The following is a 19,603-nucleotide window of genomic DNA, read 5'->3' on the forward strand; positions in this document are numbered from 1 at the left end:
TGTTGAGAGGATAACTGTCTCATCCTTTTGTATAATGGATAATTCTGGAGACTGACTCCAGTCGATTGTTCTAGTATATAGCATGGATGGTAAAGGATAATAATTCCGGTAACTTAGTCATGGAATGATGCAGCGTACATGGGTTTGATGGATCCATTCTTGATTTCCATTTTCATCTTGTATCTGCAAAACAGAATCGTTCGATTTTACAACATGAAACGTCCCAATCTAAGGTAGGTGGGAATAATGTGCTATTGCAGATTTTGGCAGATGTAGTCAGATTTTGTCACAAACCTGTATGGGATCATTGAAAAGTAGGTGGCTTAGACAACTGTCATATTTGTGGTCGGCCTCATTGTTTGCAAGTGCTACTCAATTGTGTACTTGTCTTAGTAAAGCATTTACTTGTATTCTATAGGCTATAGGAGTATTTGCTGTAATGTCTCTGTCAGTTATCTGTAGAAGTCCTACATTCGGCCAGAAATTACATAATGTGGGGAGAATCATGTTGCGCAGCAGATCATGGCATTTATCAAACATACAACCGATTCCAAAATGTCTGTTCATTCCTAACCTCGGTCCTCACACTTCATAAATAATGCATTTTTTAGCGTGCAGTGTTGCCACTCAATGTTTCCCGAACATTGGGGCCTCCATGAGCAGTGCAGCTCCTGCTTGATTGAAGTAAGTTCACAGAACAATCTGTATGTCTCGCTTATGAAGTGTGTCCCACAGTCAGATGATATAACACTGGGAATCTCCCCATGCTAAAGAAAAATTGTATAGGCCTCTTGCTGCATCTAGTGCACAATCTCTTGCACACAGTATTGCTGTTAGGTGGCGATTGAAGCTGTCAAGTATTGTCAGGATGTATCATTTGCTTTTGGATGATGGCATTTGCACAAAATCTGTATACATTACTTCAAATAGCCTTTTTCTTCTCTTACAGTGGCCAGGATGTGTGTAATCCTGATAGCCATAATTTCCCTTCTGCTTCACACAGATCATACATAACTCAACATATGTCACCGTTCTTATACTCCCACCAGAAATTCTTTAGATGATCACACATGCGTGGTATTCCTGAATGGTTTATGTAGTCATGTGACTGGTGCAAATATGCATTCCTCATTCTGTTTGGTACCACCAGCCTAGGTGCCTTGTTGCTATCTTGCAACATGAGTACGGACGTACCAGGTTCCATGTAAAATTGGTCAATAAGCTTCATGAAGATACCGACTTTATGGCCTTCGATATCTATTTTGAATTCTTTGTCCAATTTTCCGTGGTGTAGTGCCAGGATTATTTTTGTGAGGGTTTCCTCTGATGACTGCTTGGCCGCTATGTTGATTTGTTCACATAGACTATCAGCAATACCGTTCACTTTGGTGCTAAGGGCAAGAAATGCTCCTGCAAAGTTCTTGCATATATTAGTGTTCTTCTGTGTGTAGTACTCGTGTGAGCTGGGCATTGTCGATGTCTACAGTACACGAGTACATTAATGTGCAATTAATCTAAATGTCTGTCAGGCTGCTGAGCTGTCTGGTTCACATTTGACTTAATCAGCATTATGGATTCTGTTAAGTATATATTCGTTTCACCATAAAATATACTCTAAAACAAATCTATAAGAGGAAATTTCCTCCTATTTTAGCATTATTAAATTCCTTTTGGTCGAAATATATAAAGAATTTGAGGTGCATGAAAATTATGAATGTGCGACCATACAGGAAATAGTCATACTTTAGGATTGCATATTTTATAGAGAATGTCTCTCTCTCTCCATGGTTGACCAGTTCCTTTCTGTGGCATTAAATTTGTGTGATGCAGAGCAAATATTTTTTTCTTGCCGTTATGCGCTTCTTGCATCAATACTACACTGCACGCTGTGTCATTAAAGTGAACAGATTTGAAAAATCTAGGAATAATATGACAGTTTGTTGATGATAGTCACTTCTTTATCTTTTCGAATGCATGGTGAGCTTCATTTGTCCAGATAAGCTTGACATTGTCTCTGTTTAATGCATGAATCAGAGCTAATAACTGTGAGAAAGTATCCATCTTTATTTATCCATATAGCTTAGTTTCCAGGAATTGTCTGATCCAGACCAGACGTCCTATCAGACTCCTCAGTTCCTTTCTTGTGAGCTTCATCTCACGAATTGCCTTGTGGGCTTCATCTCACGAATTGCCTTGACTCTGAATCCATTAGAGTTGACAATCTAACGCAAAAATTTGGCATTTTTCTGGGTTCAATTACAACCCATATACCCTCAATACAGTAAACAGCTGTCTCATTGCTGTTACATATTCATCAAACATGCGAGCATGCACAAGGTTGTCATTAATGTATGATGATATATTTTCTCTCGTGTTAACTGCATCCAGTGCCTCAGTTACACATTGCAAGAATATATGGCCTGTTTAGATGAAGCTGAATACAAGACGAGTATATCAGAAACATTGATTGCTCCAAGAGACAGCTATTTTATGTCTGTCACATTTCTCTATTTCAATTTTCCAATGTCCACTCTTCAAATCTAAACTGGAAAAATGTTTATTCCCTTCTTCTATTTTGTGGAAAAGCTGGTCTATCATGGAAATTAGGTATGGATCCTTGTCTTTCAAAACTGTATTTAGTGTACCTTTAAAGTTCACCACTACTCTGACCATGCCATTTTCCTTCCTTACTATTGAAACCCTTTGGATCCTTGCACCATTCAATAATACCATCTGATAACATTCGTTTGATTCCAGCATTGACGTCTACTTTATGATATCCTGGTAGTCTATTCGCAATTTTGTTCTTATTCAAGTGCTGTGGTAGCTTTACATTCATGTGCTACTGTTCACATCTTCAATGCTATATTTCTTCATAGATTTGTGGCTTAAAATGTCCTGTCCAAGTAACAAGGGGATATTAACTGAGATGACAAGAACTCTTATTCCCTTGAAACTCAGAAATCGGATCTCACCCACTGTAATGTTGCATGAAATTTCTACACTAACATGTATACTTCCCTGTATACCTGCTATGTCCACGGATGTTGCCACATGAGTCTCCTTAAGTTTCTTGGTATAAGGTGACTGGGTATAATCGTAACTGAGCACCCAGTGTTGATCATCGCTATCACTGAAATTGTATGACCTTTAACCAATCAACCAATATCCTTGTGAATGGAGAGTGTGATTCTCTTTCATGCTGAATGCTGTAATGGTTTCTGACGCCTGTGACGGCTTCTTTGAGCCTGAACATTGTGGATTTTTGGTCCTTAATAAGACTCCATAACTGTCCTTCTATAAGTCCGGAGTAATCCATTACTGATACACTTTTATTCCTAGTTATTTATTTATTTTATCTTATTTTTTAAGTCTCTCATTTCTTGCGTATCAAAACTGTTTATGTTTACCTGTGAGATATTATCATTGTTATGAAAGGAAAGACGACAACGCATAAGATGCGGTTAAAGGAGTCATGATATGAGCTCCATTTTTTATTCTTCTGAAAAAAACCCACCTAAACGGAAGTGGTTCTATATTTAAGACTCTGTTCCGTAGAGAATTCGCTAAGGGGAGATAACTGTTCATACTATCACAACCTGCTTGTTTTTTATAATTTTATTTTATTTTATTTATTTATTTATCTGCTGTCAAGTGTCTTGGTAAATACCTAATAGTTTATATTTATTTGTATGTGTCAATGCCGTGGGTTCATTTCTCTTTTGTGAAGAGTCCGTCTTTTCTGACACCAATGTTATGTACAACATAATCGGATGGTAATAATTGTCGGAAAGACAAAGAAACACGAGGCAGATTTAACAACAACAACAACAATACAATACGAATTCATTAATGCTAAAATAAAATAAAAATAAAATAAAATAAAACAAACAGGCAAACATAAAACAGTTTTGATAAGCAAGAAACGTTAGGTTAAAATTTTCTTTAAAAAAAAACTATAGTTTTTTAATATAAAAATAGTTTAAACTCAACCCAAAATGAACTTTCAACAACTTTTATTTAATTCGACATTAATGATATCTATAAAAACAAGAAAGGAAGTTTGTCTGCCTGTTCTCTATAGAAATGAATATGGCTGCATGAAACAGTGCTTAAAGCAGTGAATCAAAAAACAAAAAAACTGTACACATTTCAATAATATAAATACTCTCTTCACGCTTTGATTATTGATATTCATGACTTTAATATATAATTTTTTGGGATGGGTTGGTATGGATACTTATGTTGATACGGAGGGTGTAAAAATTAATTTTATCCATCCCGATGGCCCGCGAGAAATTTTCATGATGATTCGTGATTCACGTTATGTTCTTGTTTCTTCTTTTTTTTACTCTTCTATTAACCCTTGGATTTAAGGGGCAACTATTCGGAGCCATGTCTACAGGGGTGCTGAGAACTGAGATGTCTGTTTGCATTACATTTTAAATTTCAACATATTAGTACAGTCAGAGAAGCAGGAAAGACGGAGAGAATTCTAAAGTCTAGCAGTTCGAGGGAAGAAACTATCATCATAGAACCTCCACAATAAAGAGATGGGACAGAGGTCAGAACTTGGTAAATAGTGCGTGACCTATTAGATTGGAGATATTTTTTTACCTTGTCTAAAAGGGAGAGATCCCAGATGTGGCAATAATATTCCATGCGTGGGCGAATGGTGGAGTAGTTTCCTAGCATGGTAAAGGGAGCCCTTCTTCTTTGTAGCAGTCTTGGCAATGTCTTCAATGTATTTGTTCCATTTCATGTGACCTGTGAATGTTAAGTTGAGGAGTTTGAACGATAATTTCTCAGCTAGAGTGTTCTTATCCATGGCAATCAGTGGTTGAAAAGGTTGTTTGTATTAAAGAAAAGCATTAGATGCTATCATCCTCTTCGTCCCCATTCAACGATGATCATTTCCTAAGTTTTTCGAATATGTGTACATTCGTTTTTCCCTCATATTTGTTATAGAGTGTGGTGTCAGTAGCAAATATACCCATCTCGGACACAATTTTATCGGAGAGATCGTTTATGAATATCAGGAGTAATAATTTTTGTGAAGAACATTGTTTATCCCATCAGTCCACCCACAAGAAGTACTGGAAGAACATGTGATGCGGATTAGAACTAGTGTTGAGACGATTAATTAGAAATCAGAAAAACCATAACTTTTAAGTTATTAGAATCAGTGTTGGCGTCAGAAAAATTTGAGCCAAATTTCTGATTCCAAAAACGATTCTTTTAATTGCCTTTTTTTTGTTTAAAACTTAATTTCCCTAGCTTGTACTAATGATCAAATGATAAATGTTTAAATATTTGTTGTTTATAAATTACCATAAAACTAAAATCAATATATCATAATAACTAATATAGGTAAAAAAAAAAAAATGGCACAAGTAATATAGCACGAATTGATAGGTTGGAAAAACTGGTGCAAGTGAAAGATGTAGATGAAATCACTAGCGGGGGTACCCGGCGTTGCCCGAGTGTTTGTTTCCGGGACGGGGGGAGGGGGAGTTTTAAAAAATGTTATGGTAGGTAAGTAGGAAGGATCAAACCCGGAGTCATGAGTAAAAGTAGGAAAATAAAGTGTGAAAAAAAAACAAAAAAAAAACATCTGCGACGTTAACAGTTCGGCCACCAAGAAAAGTCCATTCCAGTTGTTTAGGAAAAAAAAAAAAAAAAAAAAACGACTACGGTAGGTCGGCGCGAACGTGAAAATATAATGTGAATTGTCCAGCACGCTAACCACTACGCCACAGAGCACTGCAGCTTAGTTTAGTGATTTTAAATAACTTCACATGAAAGAACTACAAACCCAAACCGGTGTTCTCTTCTCAACTGTTCCTTGTGAACGATCCCCAAACGGTGTTAAGTGGTGGCAGGGGGAGGAGGAATTTATTAGAGAGAAAATATTTTACCACTTCCATTGATCCTAACCGATTTTGGCCGTGACTTCTCAGCAGAAAAAGTATAGAAATCTAAGATTATCGAGGAATTTGAGAAATAATAAGCCTATAACACACATCAGATATTGTTCTGCCGTTTGTGCATATTATATTTGCATGAAATATCTTGATTTTTAATCCTATTAATGTCAAAATCCGACGGGAAAAAATGAGTTCATTTTATTTATATAGAGACTATTTTCAATCAATTACAAAAAAAAATTAGAGAGAAAAAAAAAAGAAAAATCTATTTGAGCAATGTACCCCCCACCAATGTACTTATATGTGCACACATTACATGGATTTTTATGGTTATCTGAAAATTAAACAAAAACCTCTGATAAAATATATAGAAATTTAAAAGAATCATCTCAGAATTGGAATTGGTCTTCGCAGCAGAATCAGGAATTTAGAACAGAATTGATAATTGTATCGGAATCAGGAAAAATACTGGATTCGTCCCATCACTAATAAGAATAATATTGTAGCTACATTTGCTAAATTTCATTCCCAATTGTTATGAATTACCTCCCCCCCCCCGTCTCCCCACAAAAAATTTGTTGAGTAAGTTATACTGCCTCAATTTACTCTATAGCAATATTAAACAATTGCATTGAATTGTTTTACTTGGGTTCCAATATTATGAATTTACCTTGAGACAAGTATTCAATATAACTGTAAAAATATAATTTATTTTATTTGTGATACTTAATCGAATTCAACTACTTATATGGAAAAGCATTTTATCTAAATGCTAGGTGTGAATAATTTTTCTCTTCACTAATTTGATGCTTACAATATAGGGAGCAACATATATTTAAGAGATATGATTATCCACGGATATGTGTGTTGTCATCTTACGACTCATCAGTGTGGCTGATTTGATTTGAAACTGAGACTCCAGAGATTAAAGCTCTATGCTCTACTACTAAGCCAAACCTTGTTAGATGAAAAATGTATCAGTTTTACAAATGCTAAATATTTTTAAATATTTATAATGATTATTTATTTTTAAAACTAATGAAAGCATTAATAATTTAAGTTTTTTTTTTTAGGGTCAATTTTAAAAGTGTAAAGCATTTTGAGAAATTTTTGGGCAGTGGATGATACATTTTTTTCTAAATATCAGACGAGTTCAAGAAAATTGAAAATGTATTTAGATTTTTTGAACAATTATTCTCATCTTGGTTGTTATTTTCACAGTGTTTAAATTCTTATTTGTCTTTATTTTGCTTGGTTTGGTTATTTTACAGCATATCAGCTGGTTTTTTTGGGGTTTTTTTATGCTAATGCCAAAAATAGTACATTTAATGATCATTAATTGTTAAACGCAGTTAACAAGTTACTATGTTATGTATAAATGAGGTGGATTAGGGGTTCATACCATTCCCAATGGTATATATATATATATATATATATATATATATATATATATATATATATATATATATATATATATAAATGAGTACACAATGGTTCAATGTTTTCAGTTTCTTATTTTATACATCCCCTTTTCCTTTTCTTCCTTAAGCAAGTTGTAATAATCTGTTGGTCAATGTCGACTTCGTCATATCAGACGGTAGCTTTCATTTCGAGACGAGACGCTCCCCCTAATAAACAGGGAGCGGGTTTTTAAAAACAAACAAACCGATTTATTGACCTCATTAAAAACTGTCCCGCACAAAATGCTAACTGCTGAATACCTATCGCCGTCACGTCAATCAAAAACGCGCACCTGGTTTTTTTTTTCACACTTTACTATTTTCCAACTGCGCGTCAAAGCTTCGTTTTTTTTTCACGGGCATCTGTTTTTTTTTCACATTTCGGGTTTTTTTCACACACACCTACAAACACCCGGGCAACGCCGGGTACCCCTCGCTAGTCTATATATATAAAAGCAAAACTGTATGTATGTATGTATGTATGTTTGTGTGTCTGCTAAAAACTTTTGACCGACGGAACAAAAATTCACAAACTTGGTATCATATTAAAGCCCCACCCTCCGGACGACAAATATCAAAAAATTAGCCCAAAAGGACCATCAGAAGTGCGTCAACTGATCGATTTTCTGCATGGGGGGGGCAAAAAAGTGACATTTTGATGTTAAACATTACATATTTTTAAATCGATTTATAACTGCCCCAAAAAATACGGGCGCCAACTCTTCTACATAAAGTATACCCGGGGCCGTTTATTTTGGGTCAACTTGTATTTAAAACCCGCTGAGTCATGTCACGTGATCTTGACGTCAGCAAGCTCTAATGGCAGTCTTAATTTAAAAAACATGTTGTTATCGGTAAAAAAATTTAACCCTCACACAAGCTAAACTATGAACTTCTACGCTATGACAACGTTACCAAAGTTATTAGCACATTAAAAATAGTTAGATACGATAGTTAAACGAAAAATAATAAGCCAAAAATGTGAAGTAAAAAAAATATGCTTACAAAAAATATTAACGATCGAAGTTTTTACAAAAAAAGAAACAGCCAGATGCCATTTTCTTTTTTAGTAACAGTATTTAGAGTAAGGAAGACAAAGTGAGAGAGAGAGAGAGAGAGAGAGAGAGACACATACACAAACGCAAACAGAGAGAGAGAGAGAGACAGACAGACAGACAGACAGACAGACAGACAGATAGAAAGAGATGTCTAGACAGGAAACGAAATACGTAATTTAATAAACGCTAATGTGAAGTAAAACAAAAAAAATAAAATACTGTTACGTCATCTCGTAACGCTCCCGCGATGACCTCATTTAGTAGCTATCTGTCAATCAAACCTCTTTCACTCGCTTTATAAGCCTTATTTTAACACTATAATCAATTCCTCTTACTCTTGGCCTACACGGTTAAGTGGTTGGAGTTTGTTTCACCTCTGTGTCAAGGCTCCCGGGTTCAATCCAGCCTCACGACCAAAACTATTTTTTTCTTTTACATCTTTAGACATGCGGACAACGTTTCTTTATTTTTTTTACTTCACTTATTCTTTAGTTTACTCCCCCCCCCCCCATACATACAGCGTTTTTTTTTTTCGCTGTTTTTTTTTTTTTTTTGGTTTTGGTTTTTCCGATTTTTTAACATCGTTTCAGGGTTATTACTTATCCCCCCCCCTACACAACCTACAAACACCCGGGCAACGCCGGGTACCCCCCCCCCGCTAGTTTATTTATAAATCAGCCATGTTTCATTTCTGCATCTTTTAAAACTTGGGGATTTTGTAATCGAAGTTGGGAATCTTTGTATTATCTGGATTACTATTCTCATCTTGTTTTTTGTTTTTTTTGGGGGGGGGCACAACTTTTTCTGCCGATGCTTACGATTCAAACTCAAGAATATTTATGTCAAACTCATGAACTTATAAAATTTTGAACTGAATTCTTTATTTAATTACAACCAAAATGAGAATGATAGTCTGAATCATCAAATTATTCATCCACATCTAAAAGAAATTCTGAAGCATAAGAATGTATTAACGAAGGACAATAAATGAAATGAGAAAGGTAAGAGCATTTATAAATAAGGAAGTGCATTTTGGTAGATTCTTGTTGCTGGGCCATTTTATTTTCTCTTTCTCTTATGCAGACACTCTCTTATTTTTTTGTTATCCAGACATGACCCAGGTTTCTCTCTTTCCTTCTTTCTTTTTTTCTTTCTTTCTTTTTTTTTCTTTCTTTCTTTTACGAATTCTCCTTTAATGGCTTTGCCATGGGCAGGCCATGTTTGTTTTATCACAATGATGGAATTGCTATAATTTACTATTTTTAATCGACTTTTTAAAAAATGATACCAAGCTTTTAAGAGTAGTTAATTAGAAAGAAAACCAATAATGCACTTAACTAATTATAAGAACATTTCTTCAATAAAAAGATGTCTAAATTAGACTTCAACTTGATAAATGTTTTACTACCGGTGACTAGTGAAAATATATCCTATTGAATTCTTTTCCAAGTGTCCATGAAGAGAGTGGTAGTATATCTGACTAAAGGAGTAAAACTCTGTCACTCTCCTCTAAATATAATATAAAATGATAAAACATAAAAAAATAATAATAATGAAAAGGATTAAATATAAAAATTGATTAGAAATAAGATTTTTGTTTTTAAGAATATGGACTGATATTTGACTAACAAAACAGAATTTTTTAATATACCTTTTGTAAACTATTAATGTCAATGAAGCAGGGAACATATGTAAGATAATATTTCCTTTTATTACAGCTGGTTGTATGGCTTTACGAAACAGCAAGTACGTCAAGGTATCTCTTCATAGCAATAGTGGTGCCAAAAAGATGACAGTTATTTGCAACGCTGAGACCCATTTTCCAGCGGACAATGTCACCCAAGTAGAATGTCACAACAACAACTGGTTTCCACGAGTACCAAAATGCATGCCTAGTAAGTGGCTCATTCATTTTGTAATCAAATTAGTTACAAAAATCAATGGTGTTTTCTTGTAGAAAATGTGTTTCATCTTCATTTAAGTTTTTAATATTTGCAAGGGTCGTTATAAGACAAACATCAGCTAATCTCCCAGCATGCTAGATGAAAGTGCCATCTGTTATTTGAAGATCTGACTCATTTGGCAATACCTTTCAAGTGACCCCCCCCCTGACTTTACTTGAAACGAATCGTTAAATGACTCAGATTGTCCAGTAATGGACAGTACTTTCAGCAAGTACACTGGGCAGCTAGCTAATATTCAGAACTCTAGTGATCTAACTTATAGCGACTCTTGCAAGCACGTAAAGAAATATATGGAGTCATTTCAGCATGACACCACTGACTGGCTATGCTAGTTAAATTGCATGAGTATACCGGCTGCTGCTGCTGCTGCTGCTGCTGCTGCTTGTTTGTTTGTTGAGTATCATTCATGATGATGATTTTTGTTGTCATTCGTTTCCTCAATATCATTCTGTTAGGAATTCTTTCTAGAAGGATAGCGAGTACTTCAGGAGGGACCATGTGAAGATTGTCAACATTGCTAATTGAAAGTGTTTCTGTGGAATGATCTGGATTAAAACATAGCACACCCAAGTTGTCAGCCAGCATCATTAACCACTGAGCCATCGTCATGTCCCTGTTAACGCTACCTTCTAGTATATCAGCAACAATGCATGCACTCAATTCGCAAACAAGTGCTTTTACATTCGTGCTCGTTTTCTTTGTGGTTTAATTTTGTGTAGGTAAAAGGAGGAGAGGTCATATTTACAAAATCACATGTGGTTTGAATTGATCCATAAAATTTTTCATGGTCCAGTAAGTCAAGAGTACTCCCTCAAATACCACCCACCCTTGGAATCATTAATGAAATCCACAATCCTTTCTGCAATCAAACCATATGTGTTACAAATAAACTTCAATCTATACCTGACTTGTCCACCAAGTTTCAGTCATGAATGTTAAACAGTCTTTGTTTTATCAATGTTTATGTACAAAATTTTCTCACAATGACATATTGTTAGTTTTACAATTTTATTTTATTCATTGTTTGATCAATGCATCTTTTTTTGGATTATTCTTTCTTCGTTAGCTGGCATCATGGTACACTGAAAAACACATTCAATCACAAACAAGCAATCAGCAACAAACAATCATCAACTGGTTTATTTTAATCATACATTACAAGGAGCTTTCACTACCATTACCTTTGTACAGATGATCATGAGGAAAGGTATCCCACACAGCTGCTTGTGTGCTAGACTTGTGTCTTAGCTACTGCTTTAATTTAACTGATTATTTTTTTTTTAAAAAACCCAAAAAAAACCCTCTTTAACTATCGTATCATCTTATTGACCAATCACGGCTCACTGTTCCCCCCCTCTAATTAATACTTTTCTTGAAGAAAGATTGTGTCCCTTACTCATTCAACAGTGATATCACCAAATTCCGTCACTCGGTACTTGGTAATTACTCTGGCGAAAGCCCTGGATGTTAAAAGGTCCTGATCTGACAAATCACCTTTCTCCCCACGATATAAAGGATCAATTGTCTGGCACTAGTCACCAAAGTCTGTATCACTGGGGAAAAGTCAAAAGGAGAAAAGTATAACACGTCTTTTAATCAATCATCAACCTGCCCCTCTCATTCCTCCACCCACAGCGATGGTGATCTTTCTATTTATTCATCTCTGATTTTGTTAGTTTGGGTAAGCAATGTTATCTGTTTGCACATTTCAAAAACTCGTTTATTCTTTATACAAATAAATGATTAATCTCAGTGACCAGTGTTGAATTCGGTCAAACATATTTCGCGTTTGTTTTAATATCAACTCTATACTGCCTATTCATTTCGACTATCACAAAAGTTGACATTTGCTTTGTGACCTATGCAATGCAGATGACCCAACTACTTACTTATGACCAGCATTGATAAATGCTGTTGGTTTTTACCATAACACCCCCCCCCACTGTGGATTTGCTTGATACGACTATTCTCAATGATTCAATGAAAAATGTTTAATATACCTGGATAAATGCCATTACGTTTTTATCCTCAACCACTTTTTATTTCCAAAGTCCTTAGAAAAAGTGAAATTAACAAGACACTATCTTCATTATAAGATTATCAGCTAAGGATCTTTATCCTTGCCCTCAAAATCAACAGAGATTAGACCATTCTTGTAATGATCCGGCCCACATTGATTTTGCGGTGGGAGTAAAGTTCTGTGCAGTTCTAGGGGGTCCACTCTCCCAGGCCTTGCCTTCTCTCTTTGAGAAAGGGTTAGTTTATTGCTAATCGCCTGAGGCACCCTTACTGCTGATGAGACTGCCCAGGTACTTTTTGAAGATCAGAGTGCCCCTCCTTGAAGGCGCTGACTTCTCAATCCCACTTTCCGACCCTGGTGTCTAACTGGAATAACCATGACTCCTTCTCTTATCATGTCCCATCAATTCTGATGATCAATTTGAAAGTAAGTTTTGATTCACTCAAAACCCAGTGCAAGCTGGCCTTAACTCGATCCGACAACAGTCACAGATAACTCATGAATATTCATACTAATACAAACTTTCGTTCCTCACGTTAGAGAAAATCTGGTGTAAAAAATTTCTAGTTGAGTGTAATTATTGATTTTTGTCGTGTAATCACTGATTATCTCCCTTAAAACAACAAAAAAAGAAAAGTTTAAATTTGTATTATTATTATTATTATTATTATTATTATTATTATTATTATTATGTGCCATTTTTCATTCAGTAATTGTTCAAAATGCCAATTTTTATTTTGATAATCTTTCTTTTTCTTATGTTTTTTTCTTTCCAAAGAGCCATGCAAAGTTCCAGACTTGCTTCATGGTTCATACAAATATTACAGTCAGGTTCTCGCAACGGGCTATCAGTTAGCCCATGGAGAACGGATATTTGCTAAGTGCGACTCTGGATATCATACAGTGAGTGCTTATTACTCTTTCTGTAAATATGGCGTCTTTTCCTTCTCTTCCACCATCGAATGTAAAGAAGGTAAGCAATACTAAGTTTTCACAACATATCAATCCCTTTTTTAAGTTTTATTTTACTACGCTCTTCCTACTGAACAGGGTCAAAAGAGAGTCTCTAACACTGTCTACCATCCTATCGCTGCAATATTACATCCCTGTGTTTATCTTACATGTGTTTCCACATAATGTGCTCTGTAAATCTTATTGTGTTTGTACATCTCCAAAGTAAATACCTTGGTCGATTTGACCAGCAGAAAAATTCCATATCTTCAATGTAGAGGTCCTCAGATGCCAGAAAACTTTCTTGTCTAATATCTTATTTTGACAAGCCGATTACAGTTGGAATTCTCTCCCTTTGGAATTTTGTCCCTGCTCCTTACATCCCCAATTGTACCAACATGCTGAAATTTAAATGTAATATGAACAGATCATTTTTGCAGAAATTCCCACTTAGGATGCCTACCATAAATTTGGCCTCACAATCACGGTAGTTGGCAATATGTCTTGTATGTAAGAAATTTTAAAAAAACAAAAATATCTATTGTTAACGATTGATTAGTCGAATTTGTTCATTTGACAGCATATGAATATATCTTACAAAGTTGTAAACGATTTATGTTTTCATTCTATGATATACTTCATATACATACCTATCTATCTAACTATACACACACACACATATATATATATATATATATATATTATTTATTAAACATTTAAATGTTTTTATTCAAATATCTCTAAAATATTTAAATATTTTTTACGTGCATAAAAGCTATCCATGGATATGCCTGTTTCTAAGTATCACTTATCATCTTGATAAGAATCGAACTCGTTATAGCTCGATAAGTAGCCTGGTGTTTTACCACTAGACCTTATCAATTTTTATGCACGATTTTTATCGCTTTTAAATACAAGATTGTTGATTTATTTATTTTTTTTATTAGCGATTCTGTGGTATTTTTTTTTCGCTCCTTGAGCACTTTGAGAGCAGTTACTCTAGTCGCTCCCATTTATTATATATATATACTATTATATAAAAGTAACCTTGTTGGCGATGAACTCTGTAATGGATTGGAGTTCCGTTCGGGTTTTAAAATTTGGTCCATCTATCAAGAGTAGCTTGGGCCTCATCCCTAAATAGGACATGTTGGAAATCCATTTTCATGTAATTCTGTGTCCAAGCCATTAGTTTTTCCCTATGTTGTTTGCTCTATCGAGGTCTTGGAAAAGGTTTGATGTTCCTTGCAGTCTCATTCAACACATTGTATTTGGCCTGCCTGGATTTTGAAGCGATTCTAGCTTTTTCAAAATCGGAAGCACTGGTTGACTTCCCTATGAATTTTCCGAATATCACGATCTTAAAAGTTTCTCCTGGTGCCCTGATTTTTCTGGATTTGATGGACAATCCTTCTGCGAGTCCAGCAAATATCCTTTGCTTTTTGATAACCTTTAATTGCCTGAGTTTTTGGCATTTTAAGAGACCTGCAATAAATCGATGGACAGCATAATTTACATGGTAATAAATAAAATGCCATAACTTTGTGAATATAGCATGAATTTAAATAACATTTTGGGAAATAACTAATCTTAAACAAGCCCATTGATGATACAATTTTCATTTTTTTTGTAACGTAAATTTAGTGAAATATTGATATTTTACCAACCTGCAATAAAGCGATTGACACAGTTATATATATATATATATATATATATATATATATATATATATATATATATATATATATATATATATATATATATATATATATATATATACAGTCCTGGTCAAAATCATAAGACCACTTAAGAAAGTAAGCGTTTATGCATATTATCGAATTTTTAATCAAACAAATGGCTGAAACCATTGAAATATATAGTGGAAATGGTAATTAATAAAAACTGCAGAAAGTGCTCAATACTGTTGTAAAGCAAATATGCGTTTTATTTTTTATTACTGTATCTTTCTGTTAAGTTACATTATTGTTTCAGCTACCCGGTCGTTTTTTTTGGCCGTCTGTAGCTTCCTCAGACTTTTACAGAACAGTTCTGTAAAAGTCTGAGGAAGCTACAGACGGCCAAAAAAACGGCCGGGTAGCTGAAACAATAATGTAACTTAACAGAAAGATACGGTAATAAAAAATAAAGCATATATATATATATATATATATATATATATATATATATATATATATAATGAACTTTTAGCAGGAAAAATGTGAATGTGCTTAATTGTAAGTTATACTAAATTGAAATATTTATAACTTTATTTAAATAGTATAGATAACTACATCCGCTGGAGATACATATGTTTCATCTACGGTTCAGTTGCACAGGAATTAGAAAAATTCCAGTTTTTAACAACTGAGACAGAATCATCAGTCATTTTTTTTTCTCTTGTTGATTTTTCAAGTTTTATCTGATGAAGAAAGTGAAATGGCATTCCAAACTTACTTCAGCAAGAAAAGAGAGTTACTTTAAAAATCGGCCAACTACAAATCAATAAAATTTTATTTAATTACAATAAATATAATAAAGTGTAGTAATTTTATTTATATAAACTGATCAAAGAAACATTACAAAATGTCAGTTGTCCATCATAAAAATTAAATTTTACACATGTTAAAAAAATAATATCAACATTTACTTTGTTGCTACCCAATTCTAAATAACCTGTTTTAACTGCTAAGTGCAAAAAGCCGTTGTGGATATACTTGAAACATCAGGATGTTTGATCAGGTATGCTGCTAACATGGCAGACTGAGAGCAGCCGCGAGGCATTCCCTCACATAATGGTGATGGAGAGGCACATAGAGTCCCATCAACTCATGATGGTATTCGGTATGGAGTGACACAAATAGATCCAAGTGATTGTGAAAGTTCTGCATGATGGAACCAATCTCTCCATGGCGTTGGTAGGAGTACAATTCATTAATTGGTTTAGTTTCTTTGTTTTAGGGCATATCAACTCTTGTTTAAATTATTTATTGCCAGCAACAGCTCATTACCGATTCTAAATTATTTGTTGTTTGATTGGAATTTTCTGTGTTGTAGCATATCAACTCATTTGCTGAAAGCAATGCATTATTCTTTTTAGATGACTGCTCATCACCTACGAAAAGTGGCAATTACTCCTTAAGTCCTTTGGGAAATAATGGACAATGGTCACACGGTACACAAGTGGCCATTCATTGCCCTTCTGGTCACTCACCAAAAGATGGACTAAAAAGCACCACTTGTAGTCTTGGACATTGGTCACCAGCAGAATTGGATTGTTTGCCAAGTAAGACTATGAGTTTCAATTCATTTGCATTGATAACAATAAGTTGCTGAAAACATTAAGCAATACATTCAGTTTATTTTTACCATATAAATCGTGGGAATCAGAAAAATTTATTTCATATTTTAGAAAAAGCAAAATTTTTTTTCATATGTTTCAAAATTTGGTTTTTCAAAAATAGCATTAATTTATTTTTTCAAATATAGCATTGATTTTTTTTTAAATAGCATTCATTAAAAAAAAAGCATTATTTTTTCCAAAGTAGCACTAACTTTTTTCAAAGTTAACATTAACTTTTTCTAAATAACATTAATTAACTGTATGCTCTTCTTTGTAAATTTCTACTACCCTTTTCCTACATGGTAACTGAAGCGTGCGTCTTTTTTGTTTGTTTGTGTTTTTTGCCAAATTTATTAAATTGAATTATACTTAAATATATTACACATCCTGTATTTCCTTTTTATTTTTCGTTGTTTTTTTTTTTTTTTTTTTTTTGCAGATCAATGCCTTCTTCCACAGCTGGCTCATGGATACTTCCTCTTTAGAAACCATTGGCCAATCAGACACGAGCAGTTGAATCATGGGATTTTTATTGAAGCATTTTGTGAATCACACCATCAAATTTATGGAGAAAAGCTGATTGCTTGTTATTATGGCAACTGGATACCAAAACTTCCAAAATGTGAAACGAGTAAGTTCCATGAAAATTGTGAGGCGTCCAGATTATATTTTGGTTCAAGAATGAAAATTTGTGTTCCAGAATCCGGAGAAAAATAATGGAAATAAAATAATGGCATGATGAATGTAGTCTCTTTCACTGCCTGAAAGGATCTTAGATCTGTTGCTTATTTCTAGTCTGTTGCCAGTTATACTTCCCAGTGAGGTTGATACTAATTTATACACCTGAGTCAAGTGTTTGCTTACAACACTTGCTATTTCCAAATGGTCACATCTTTAAGTACTGACCAGGTTCGCTATTACTTAATAATGGTCGATACATTCAATTGGTTAAGCTTTTTGCTATTGCTTACGATGTATAATTTTTATGCGTGACTGGAAGATTCTAGACTGAGCACTAATTTCTGGATTCTCTTTGTAAGACATTCACAGCACAGCGTTTGATGAAAACCAGTTTTCTTTTTTGTTGCAGACCATCTACTAGTTGGTTAGTTGTGTACAAATCCCAAGAGCGATAGGAATCTTCTATTATGTCTGAAAATGGCACAATGTTCAATGAGTGAGATCGATGATGTGCCCCTGTACAATTCATGCTCTCTACTGATCCAAGTTATGAAAACAGGACCATTGCCAGCACCCTCAAAATGCATTGCTGGATTGCCACGAATAATAGAGACGTTCTCAGTGTAATGGAAATAAAATTTCTGACTAATATTATGATCTTTGATCTGGTTTTAAGTGAGGGCCACATCATGCCACCTCACATCTTCGAAGTCGGCTTGAAAGTCAACACCAAAGTGTACTTGTATGTGCTGAAAAATGTGGTGATCCTCTGGGGCAATCAGGTCGCAGACTCTGGGTGTGCCAGTGGTACTTGGCATCGGTCCACAAGTCCAAAGTCTTGGCTTCAGAAGGAGTCTACGACTTTGTACCCTTTTCTATCTCGACCTGAGCCTGCTGGACTACTTCGTTTGGTATACGTCGAGAACATCACCAACATGACCTCCCACAACACTAAAGCCAGCTTGATTACTGTCATCCACCAAGTATTTGACAAGCTTTCATTCATGGAAAAGGCATGCTCCCAGTTCCAAACGGTGGTGATTGAGGCTGAAGGCGACTACATTGAATAGATGTCAGCTCTACTACATAATCAAGTTACCTGAATTAATTATTTCAATAAAAGTTTTTAAAAAAAGCTGTAGTGTTGTTTTCTTTAAGGCGACAACTTTATCATTCCACCCTACAGTCGATATAAGCGAATCCAATATTTATTTATTGTAATTATATTTCTTGAAATATAATTGGTGTTAAATGATTAACAAAGATTCTTATCAATTTCTTCTGATAACATATGATTTTTTTTCCTGAAATTTAATAACGTTTTTTTTTTATTGTTGTTGAAGAGTTATGTCCAGCGATGCAAAACAGCAGCCTGTCTCCGATCATTTTCAAACTCCCTGCAGATGCCACTCTTCCATCAGCATCCAATTCTGAGAGATCTTACCCACACGAAAGTATCGCACAACTAAAATGTGACCCTTCGAAACATAGGCCGGTGAATGGTGTGAAGCAATCAGTCTGTCAGTTTGGTAAATGGTCAGTGGACAGATTAGAATGTGAACCAAGTGAGTATCGTCACCATGTGTCCATTTCCTGAAAAGAAATCTAGTGATAAAATTTTGTTCTTAAACTCTTATTGATTCTTGGAGCAGTTTAATTTTATTTTTATTTAATTTTTCATTCTCGAGAATCATTTATGTAAGAAACTTAATAAATCCTAAAATTCGGGAGGAACTCTTATTCAAACAACACCTGAACAACACAAACAAAACTACCAAAATCCTTTTCTCATTTACTTTTTTCCATCAAAACAGGTCGATGATCGTGCATACAAATTACAAACAACTATAAAACCCACAATGCTGAGCATGCGCATATTTGTATAAATGTTCACTTGATAAGCAAACCAGTTGAGGTTGCTTTGAATTTGGTAAATGTTCATCATTATCATTACGCTTCAACAAATGTGTGACATCATAAATCTTAATGCAAACATTTTTTAATGACAATGAATAACAGAATATTAATAGCATGATTTAAGATATTCTAATTATTGTCTTTTGTGGAGGTAAAAATGAGAAGGCAATCATTCAAGTCAAATATATACAAAAAATAAATTAAGGAGATTTTAATTGGAAAATTACAATTGAATTGGAAATAGATTTTAAGCAGTCACATGTTGATGAACTATTTTCTTTCATG

The 19,603-nt window shown here is 34.4% G+C and overlaps 1 protein-coding gene across 1 annotated transcript in view; it reads left to right on the forward strand.

Annotated features, from left to right (window-relative positions):
* LOC145248039 (complement receptor type 2-like) overlaps positions 1-19,603 on the forward strand; it is a 137,916-nt gene that overhangs the window by 88,853 nt on the left and 29,460 nt on the right. The window contains exons 13-17 of the mRNA XM_080109769.1: positions 10,164-10,340; positions 13,208-13,402; positions 16,478-16,663; positions 17,160-17,351; positions 18,745-18,966. Of these exons, the coding sequence (XP_079965895.1) occupies positions 10,164-10,340; positions 13,208-13,402; positions 16,478-16,663; positions 17,160-17,351; positions 18,745-18,966 (972 nt within the window). The remainder of the gene's footprint in view (positions 1-10,163; positions 10,341-13,207; positions 13,403-16,477; positions 16,664-17,159; positions 17,352-18,744; positions 18,967-19,603) is intronic.

Source organism: Euprymna scolopes, chromosome 26 (assembly GCF_053919585.1).
Source record: "Euprymna scolopes isolate OS-2025 chromosome 26, ASM5391958v1, whole genome shotgun sequence".
NCBI lineage: Eukaryota > Metazoa > Mollusca > Cephalopoda > Sepiida > Sepiolidae > Euprymna > Euprymna scolopes.